General features: G+C 31.1%; 1 protein-coding gene across 1 annotated transcript in view; it reads right to left on the reverse strand.

Moving 5' to 3' along the window:
• The window catches only part of LOC106476137 (teneurin-m-like), a 201,650-nt gene that overhangs the window by 17,625 nt on the left and 173,383 nt on the right, over positions 1 to 10,642 (reverse strand). Inside the window, 10 exon segments of the mRNA XM_022380617.1 lie at positions 1,361 to 1,596; positions 2,722 to 2,971; positions 3,715 to 3,855; positions 4,349 to 4,616; positions 5,078 to 5,354; positions 5,781 to 5,900; positions 6,362 to 6,388; positions 7,111 to 7,318; positions 8,983 to 9,129; positions 10,154 to 10,339. Of these exon segments, the coding sequence (XP_022236325.1) occupies positions 1,361 to 1,596; positions 2,722 to 2,971; positions 3,715 to 3,855; positions 4,349 to 4,616; positions 5,078 to 5,354; positions 5,781 to 5,900; positions 6,362 to 6,388; positions 7,111 to 7,318; positions 8,983 to 9,129; positions 10,154 to 10,339 (1,860 nt within the window).

Genomic DNA, 10,642 nt, shown 5'->3' on the forward strand with positions numbered 1-10,642 from the left:
AATTTGAAGTCACAAATATATAAACAATGGGTTTACAAAAAAGTTTATTGTTGTTTCTTTTTATAAATAGCTATCTAATTGTCCCCTTAAAAAGCTTCTGTACAACTTATTAAGTGTAGTAGATAGATTGAATAATTTTACCAACCCTAATATTTGTTATATTCCATCATGTTATTCGACGCACGCTCAGCTGAATAACGATAATATCAACAACGTTGCACTCAATACATTTCTTTAAGCTCTGCCACCCATTGGCACAGCGGCATGCCTGCGGACTTACAACGCTAGAAACCGGGTTTCGATACCCGTGGTAGGCAGAGCACAGATAGCCCATTGTATAGCTTTGTGCTTAATTACAACCAATTTTAAGCTCTTCTTTTATACATGCTCACTTCCCCGTTTTCAAAATCACTCATTAACCCATCTAACATTAATATACTAACCTTAATAATACAGTTAAGTTATATCTGTTCCTTCTTCAGCTAAAACATGTATATATTACGAGCGAAAAAAAACAATCTTTAACTATTTTGCAAAGCAAACTAAGCCCTAAAACTTAAATATAATTTGGGAAGGATAATAAACTGGCTGCTTTTTCCCACAACCTACTCCAGTACGACGTTATAGGTATTAGCTTATATAGCTTCGGTATAATTTAAAAATTACTAATAAACTTAAAATTCTTAAAGTCTGTTTTGATAAAAATAATTCAGTTTTTAATATATTTTAATTTAGGATACATATGGATCTTCATACTTCAAGACTTCCGGAAGGTACGTATATTGATATTATATCTAAGTCGTATTATAAATATGATTTATTGATTTCGTTATTTGTATATTTAATGTATAAATATATTGCACATATAACTGAGGTATCTGTGACATATTTATATGTTATTTCATATATATACATGTGTGTTTGTGCATTATTTACTACAACCTTATTATATATTACATGTAAAGAATGGAGTTGAATAATGAGACCTTTTAAGTACAAGTACTTTGAAAAGTCAAACGAAACCTTTGCGATATTATAAAAACAATAAATAAATTATAAATACATAAGTCTATTTTAGTGAAAGAAGTAGATACACTTAAACATTAGATAAATATATACAGTGTATTTAAACTAATGACACTACTTTATTTTAAAATTGTAATACCGTAATTCAATTACAACTATAGCATGAAATGATAAGTAAGGAAGGATGAAAAATTAGTTACTTACGATAAAAATTATAAAAGCTGCAACTGTAATTGTTTCTACACATAACAAAACATCGATTATAAAAGTAAAAACCTCACTGTAAAATTACTATTACAGTTGAAGTTCATGTAAAACTAAATATACACTGCACCTTTGGGATAAGATAGTTTTGCGTCCCTGGCCGATCTTCCATCACCACAAAGAAGTTTATCTCCCGGCAAACACTTTAAGCCACTGCCAACTACAACTTCTATATTGTTACCAACATCTTCAATGTCTTTGAGACTTATAGCACGAAGAACTTGGTGTCTTTCTGGATCGGAAATGTACAGTTTTCCGTCCACTGGAGCCACAGCTAAGTGATACCGATAGGCTACTTGTGCGTCACTGTAGGAACAAAAATTAAATCATATTCTATTAAGTCTTCCCCTTAGACATTTAAAAGATGATTTTGTTAGCACCTTTGTTTGTTTAGCATAAAAAAAATACTTTCAGTTTATATTTCAGTGAAGTATGTAGCCATATGTTGTCATGACGATATTGAAGTACTAAACGTGTGAGAATTCATTTGTTTATCCAACTTCAAAAATGCGAACGACGTTTATTACTAAATGAATATACTGAGCAGTTTAGGTATTACGATATTTTTGACATTTTGACTGATAAATAATGTTTTAACTCTTTCTTATAAATAGCATGAAGAAAGTACGATATTTTCTGTCTATTCTAGCTTACACAAAAAACAACAACAATAAAAAAAACTATACAGCTGTTACTTCTACTAGAATGCACACAGCCATTCCCCTAATATAAACAACACATTATATGTACGAAAGTTTTCTTTTCCTGTAAGGAACCTGCTTGTGTAACGACAACATTAACTTTCTAATTTAGGGCCTTCTTCTGAAACTTTTTTATTTTTATTTTTTTTCAAAGTCGGATCTCTTTTTATGCTGTCATGGTAGATTCACTGTGATTAAGTTCGTAATCAAGAGCTTATCGAGGCGATAATTAATCAAAGAACCTCTTTTCCCATTAAGGCGTAAAGTATCTAATCTTTCTTTCTTGCTCTATAACCTAAAATGGAGAAACGCCGGACTTTACTACGAAATCGACAGTTTATATATTACTGTACGACAGCAACATAATGCTCCAATTAAATGAGGTAAATGCAAGCGATGTCTTAATTAACGTATTAAAAAAGATATATATATATATATATATATGTTTTTTACCTCATTATGGAATAACTTAAATGATACTTTTTACCACACTTAACACAATTAAGCAAAATATCCTGCTTACTGAATGCATTGGATAGTGTAAAAAGATGAACACAAAATTGTACTGAATGTGGAGGATTTCAATTCAGTTTTCTATAATATATACATTCTACTCCTTTCTGTGTGACGATTAAATATGAATTATTCGGCTTTTGCCTTCAGAAAAATAAAAATAATAAAAACATAGGAAAGGCGTATTTAATGCAAAACACTGTAAATAAGATCGTACCTGAGTTCTACTACTGTGTTAACCAATCCATTAGGTGTAATTCTGCGAATTAAATTGAAGTCTCCAACAAAAATACTTCCATCTGGAGCTCCAGTTACAGTTACAGGTGCCAAAAGACGCTGATTCTTTGCTATACCATTACAATCTGGACAGTGTAGAAGTCTTTGTTGTCCATCTCCCATAATATTTAGTAGAACTTTGGGTTTGTTCTTTAAATAAATGTTTGTACCGTCTCCTTTTTGTAGAATACCTGGAGATGAATGAAAAATTGCACATTTAACGTTCACAAGTACCAAATGTTTTTGCACTCTCGGACATTATGATATCTGAGGACGTTGCCAAGTTAGGTGGCAAGTAAGTGTTAATTAGATGCAAAATCAAAGTTTTACTGAAAAGAAATAATACCGAAACGTGCGTTTAACAAGTTATTATTAGTTTTCCTGGAATAACTTTATATTTTAAGAGAGAAGGATTTTAACATTACTTTGATCCGAAGATTAGTTACATATTTATGTAGATGTTTAAAAATATTTCCGAAAAATAACCTTTTAACCTCAATAAAAAAATCACAACGAACCTAACACTAATACTGTCTTCATCTTTCATTAACGTGTTTCCTTCTTAGAAGAAGCGATAAATAAATATACATTTTTTTTCTTTTAGCAGGACAAGCTGGCATATATAATAATACATTTTTTTTTAATTTCTGGTAATAATGGGCTTCACCACAACTCTCTCAAGACGAATAACCGGCAGGCGTTAACTTTACACTGATGTAAGTTTCAGTCAGAAAACTACAGAATTACATACATGTATTGATTTTGGCATCTAACTATCACTGCAGGTGGCAGACATTTCACACACGCACTAATTTCCGGTATTAGATCAATGAATTTATGACGCAAAATAATTAATTGGATATTTCACGTCAATGTACAGACGTTTGTCATATTATCCAGCCTTTTTTACTGTAAAGCAAGATTCTTAGCTTACCTTCGTGGAAGTTATATCGATGATGGATATCTAGATTCCAACCTCCAATCTCGGAAATACTCATATCGTGTCCACTGACCTGGGTGTTCTGCACTTCCCAAATTATTTGTGGACAGTTGCTGTATTCATAGCCAATATGAACTATAACAGTAAACACTAATTAAGTATAATAAACTTTTTAAACCAAAAGTATATGACACTGAATACGACTTACTTCTTAGAATAAAACAGTGATGAATAATACAGTTGTTATTGTATAAAATGATAACTGCAATGGAATTCAATAAACTTAAACTTATTGCGTTTTGAGTATAATTCTAATGTTATTGTTGAAATTAAATCTCAATATTCAATAAAAAAAGTTATATAGGCTTATTCTTCAAATAATAGTAGCCAGCCTAACCTAAGCTTATAAGTACATAGTATGCGTGAGGTTAATAGTAACATCAAAACGTATTTACTGCTGATTTAGATTATCTTACAAAGATAGAGTAACAACAAAAGCGATTTGAATTTTCTTTTATCAAAATTATTCTACGTTTCTAAACAACGTCTTGGTTATTTCTCTTCTCAAAACATATATGCACTTTATTATTGGAAATATTTAACAATGTCATTAATATAATGCATTAACCTGTAGCAGTTGCTACGCCGTATACTCTCTGTCGATAGACATTTCTTCTGTTCCAAGCATATGTAAATTTAATCCCGGGGTCAGCCTCGAATTGTTTCTCAAACAAAATCCCTTCAATCGATATTCGAAGATGAATAAGACGCAATGTTGAGGGGATCTCGTCAGGTGTTAGTTGGAGCTGAATGGTAGATAAATAACCCCCCATTCTACTGCTGTGGTAGACAAGATGAAGGTCTGTACCAGGGATGGAAAGGCTTTCCTGAACAACCTATCAGGCAACAGAAGAAATGCTGAAATATTATGTTAACGGTTTTTTGTCTGAGATATATCATATCTAACTCAAAGAAAATATAAAAAAATAACTTATTTTTCAAGATATCTTTAGGTAGTAAATTTTGAAAATGAGCTAAGACTATCAGCAAAGTATTTAAAACCAGACCTCATTCTGCTTTACTGAGTGAGATCTTATGTTATATTACAATCACTATATGTCTCAAAACCTTAATATGTGTCTCACATACAATTTTATTTATTCTGAGATAAACGTTACCTCATTAGTTTAGGAGTCGTACAGAAATATATCACACCATATTTGCAATATATTCATAATTATGCATGGAAATAAAACCAAATCTGGACTACATTATTTTACTAATTGAGCTTTTTGGAAACTTAACATGTAAACTATATATTTCAAACGTGTTTTAATATGAGTATTTTTGTAACAACCTGAGATTCTGCCAAAATGGAACTCTTCTCAGGACATCCACCTTGAAAACCGTGTTTCCATGTCGCTAGTACAACGGGCTTCATGGTGTCGTAGTTATGATCCAAACATAAAGGTGACTTGTAGTCGACAGCATTTTCTTCACGAATTGTCATGGTTACTTTATTCATGACAACGATTTCGTTCCATGGAACAACAACAATACGTTCATGTGGCTTGAAAGGTTCACGTTGAAACTGCAGTGTAACAGCTCCACCCCCATTTACCATGAGGTCAAACCTATAACAAAGGATAGGTTAAACTCGTCATAGAGTGTAACTGTTTTATACAACAGCGTTTGAAAAAAGCAGTATTTAATAGATGGCTAGATTAGTTTAGTACGAAGTCTAACTTGATGACCTTGAATAAGCGATAGATTGGTTGTTCTTTATTTAATATATATATATATGTGCATGTTATAGGTGTGTCGCTTATTGCCACAAGGTCTACTAGAGGCTCAATTGAAAACTATTAGTAAAAAAACTCTACAAGTAACATTGAAAGTAAAAATGGTACTGAGTATACACGGTTTCGTTCCGAAACTCCTGCTACCTCTTATGATAATTTTTTAACCAAGAGTGCTTTACTCTAATAATGGTGTTTGGTTTAAATGAATAGTTCTTGTTTTTATTGTAAAATTATAACATAAGGAGTAATTACGCTTACCAGCCCGTTTCTCTAGTAACAGTGAAACCAATTAGTGGATCTGTCGATATTCCAACTCGGATTCCCCTCAAGCCACTGCCAGATGAACTTACTACTTGCCCTCGGATTACGGAAGCACGACTAGGAAAAGGCAAGAAACAACTTAGATGGAAAATGACTAAAATAACTTGCAAAATGTGATTTAGCTTCATATCCTAATAGTGTTATATATTTTAAGGTGTATGAAAATTAACTTTAGTTGACTGCAAAATACTCTTTAAAAGAACGAATGATCTAAGCAATTTTAAAATGTATGGAAATATGATCACATAAAATCTCATTTGTTTTCAACGAAATGGTATTAGCTGTCAAAGTAATAAGATATTATGCACTTTCATTAGCTTCTATACTTCATATAATGAGGACTCGAAAATTACATACAGCAATGTTTTTTATGGATTATTTAAAAGCGCAAAAGCTTTCATAATTCATCACAAAGTATGATATTATTTGATTAAAATTAGTTTAAAACATTCCACATATTTGGATAATTTCATAAGTTCCAGTCAAGAAAAAAAAAGGGTACAGAAAGATGTACATACCTTGCGTTAAAGTGATTCCAGAACATGCTGAAGGTGTAGAAGGAAGAAGAGTTAATCGAAATTAGACAGTTGAGACAGTTATTCTGTAAGTATTTATTTATTATGCACAAGGTGTTGGGACATCTTTATTTCAAGGAAGGCTTAGCATGCATTTTTTAATTTTAGTTTTTGGATATAACGTTTGGTTAACATGATTGTCAATAATAGAAAATAAATGTTATACTTCATAGTTATTATTAGAAATCTGAAAGCATTGTTATGCAAACATTGAGGGCTTACATTTTACTCATTCTCTGTACAATTAAATTTTTCAGTAATTAACACCAGTTTTCAAACATTTTTAGGATCATAATATTTTAAATTACTTATTTTACTTTACACAGCTTTCACAAAATGTTTTCACTTTTAAACTTTTACGTGTCTGAAATATATCTGAAGTGAATTTTCATAAGCATTTTGAGTTGGTGCAAAAAATAAACTTACCGTACTTACCATACGTTCTAAATAGATTATATCAATAATTATAGTTGTAACATCAACAAAGTGTGACCTGAAGCAAAGTAACTTGCAAACATATTAACAACAAGCATTAAAAAGTAGTTTATTTTCGTATTTTCCGTCTTGTTTATGTCAATATAGATACACCTTTCACGTTTCTCGGAATTGATATATACTTTCTAATATTTATTTCTATAATAAAAATAGAAAATTCGAATAATTCCACAATACTTTCAGTGTAAACGTTATACCTGTCATTAAAAGCGTCTTCTCGAGCATAGCTCTGAACTGAATCCTCTTCAATCAAAAACTGCATCCTTTGGAAAAAAGAAGACGTCACAGCAGGAGGCTGCTTTCTGAGAAGAATATCTAATGGGTCTGTAGCAGAAAAACAAAGAGGGTTGTCCTTGCAATCTTCACTCCTGCAGCACTCACTGTCAGCACAATCTACGAGTCCGTCTGTCGGTTTTGGAAACATAATTGGACTTAGAATGTACTACAATAATTCACGAAAATATTACTGCATCATAATTTCTAGGTTTTTTCATATGATGAATTTCACAATAAGTTTGGGCGAAGATTGAGTTGTTATTGTAAATGCGATAAGCCCTGGTCACTTTCAATGCGAGTATCAGTCCACATTGCGTGATATTGATAAAACCTCTAACAGTGCTATTTTACGTAATTAATGAAAATAACAGATACATATTATAACTATGTTGTATATAGAAACAGAACTATTTCCTTAAAATTCAGAAAGCTCAAAAGTTCTCCGTTTCAAAATTTGATGAATGCATTTGAATGTAGCAAGTATTTCAGGAAATTATATATTTTTTTCTAAATGAAAAACAACTAGTAATTAAAATATAAGATGTAATATGAAAAGGATAATGAAAAGAAAACAGGAAATTCGTTGTATCGTTCTACATAGCTCATCTTTATATTCTTATTTAACTGTCAGATGCAATCATGACTTATTTGTTACCACTGATATAAAATAATCCAAATTTACATTAACTCTAAATAAAGATCATGTGTGGGAAAAAATAACAACTTTCTTTACACTAGATAACTTATCTTCAAGCTAAAATATCGCTTGTAAAATTGATAAGAGAGTTCAAGAAGTAAAACCTCATTAATTAGCGTGAAACGCTCTAATCTAATCATCCCAGCTCGGTACTTCACCAATTTTGAACAAAGTACAATTGTTTTTTTTTTTGTTTGTTTGTTTTTCTTTTACGAATTTGTTTCACAGAAAGACAAAATCGATTAAAAGTTTCCTTTCTTCTATACGAGGAATGGTGCTTTCGGACTGGATGAATAATAATCTGCAGATAATTAGTATGAAAAGCTCAAATAAAGATATAATATCATGTTTCATTTAATTTGTCTAAATGTATTATTTCCTTATAGTGCTTTTCCTTAGGGGAGAATAATATCATTTAGAAAATACTAGGGAAAAGTCATATTGGAGAAAAGATTTAATTAAATAATTGGAATAACTAATCTTCATAAAGTATAAATTTTGGATTAGAACTATCACAAGGTCAACTAATACGCTGATATAAAGCGAATTTTGCTAAAAAATTATAGCAAAAACTTAAGAAATGGACCCCAAGCATCAGATTAACTTGAAAATATTTAATCAAGTAAAATAATACTTGTAATAGCATTATATCATTTTGAAAAAATAATGAACGACTTATGCTGTAACTACTTATGACATGACATATACCTGCTATTTAACATGACATACACAATATCATAGTGAGTAGATCCACATTTAGATATAATAGCTTTAATTCGTTTTTATTAATAATTCTCGGAATATTCACTATTTTATTTCCTCTATTCTATAATTATATAATTAAATTAGAGGTTTTTTTTCATTTTTTTAAACGTACAAAGGGTTTTAAAGAAAAATTCCACTCAAGATGTTTTGTTCCTTTAAAATTATATTGATTTCCTCGGCCTGTAAAACATACATCATGAAGATTACCTAATAATTCTAAGTTAAGCTCAGTTAAGTCATAATGATATAAGTGTGGACTAATTTGGTTAAATGTACAACCATAAATTGTACATTTTTGAGAGAGTTTCTGAGAAATATATTTTTCTTTTACCATTGTCGTTGTCCTTGCGATCGTCACAGACTCTTTCTAATGGGACATTGCAGTCCACTCCGTCCCAGTCGTATTCACAACGACACTGCCATTCACCACCAATCATTAAACATTCTCCATGACTGTTACAGCTTTTTGGACAACCCTCTATAAATATTCGAAAGATATTAATATTCTATGAAATACATTTTTTTGTAAGCATCTCGTTTCGAACAATGAACATTATTACCGATTTCTTGAAAATGATATAGCGAATATATTTTAAATTTGTAACGTTATAGCATACAACAAGTGCCTAGAACCTTTCCTATAAAATCTCAAAATTCTACAAAATTCTTTATATTACGTATGCAACAAAATTACACATTAAGAACGGTCGCAGCAGAGTAGGAGGATTTAATTCCACACAAAAAACACGAATCAAGCGGTGCACATTTTTGTAGAAAATCATATAATAAGTATATTTTAAAGTCGTAGATCATTTAAAGTCCTATTTAATTTTATCCTTTGGGCTGTGAAAATCAGTCGGTCATTAGTGTGTACTGAATGCTTTAAAACTACCTTGTGATTTACCCCGACTTTAATTAAACGAACATGAGATGCCTGTATCTGCAGCTAACAAACCATGTTCTCTCGTTTTCGTACGAGACTTAAAGTATAGTTATGAGGTTCCTTCCTTAGCAACAGATAAGTTTTGTTCAATGTTGAAAGTTTCCCTCAAAACGACTTGCATGAAGAATCTTCTTGTTTAATTGCAATCTGAATTCCAAGAACTTTGAACATATACGTTCCTCTGTTTGATTTTTTTACTATCTGACATATAATGATTAAATTTAGCTTACGATAAATTAATTTAAAATGCTTAACTATCCATTTTTTTACACCTAAATTATATTTCTAATTGTAACCGTGGTGCAATACTTCAAATAAGAAGTTTTATCTGTTTACGTATTTACTCTAATTTAAAAGTGCTTTTAATTAACGATAACTAATCAGAGAATCATAGAATAATGGCATTCTGCTTAGTGATTCCTTAATTTTTTTATATAGATAACGCTGGTATATAGATATTGGATTATTTTAAATAAAACAAACCCAGATGTTTACAGAAAAACTTAAAGCCTACGTAGTGAAAAAAAAAAATGCGGTATAACAAATCATAAAACCTTACCCAAAGTGCAATGACGGCCATTCCATCCTTGAATACAAAGACAAGTTCCGTTTTTACATTGTCCGTGTTCAGCACATCGAAGGTCACATAATTTCTCCATGCACTTTGTTCCACTCCAACCCTCTAAACATACGCATTGTCTATCTTGACATCTTCCATTTGGGCCGCAATCGAGATCACATTTTTCTAGAATAAAATTGTACTCATAAAAGACGGAGACAGAGAAAAAAGAACTTTCGTAAAATTTTAGTTAATACAGCTCGAATCGCTAAGAATTCGAAAATGCTTATGATGAGTTGGCTATATAAGAACCGGCTATGAGAGAATGTACATAAAATTTCATTGGGCAGTCGGTTTTGTTATATGCGGCTTCTTCAAAGATACCAGCATTACTTTATAGAGAAAAAATTAGTCGATGTAATCTTACAATTGTTTTTGAATTTCGCGCAAAGCTACACGAGGGCTATCTGCGCTAGCCGTCCCTAATTT

This window comes from Limulus polyphemus, unplaced genomic scaffold (assembly GCF_000517525.1).
Source record: "Limulus polyphemus unplaced genomic scaffold, Limulus_polyphemus-2.1.2 Scaffold6, whole genome shotgun sequence".
In the NCBI taxonomy this organism is placed as follows: Eukaryota; Metazoa; Arthropoda; class Merostomata; order Xiphosura; family Limulidae; genus Limulus; species Limulus polyphemus.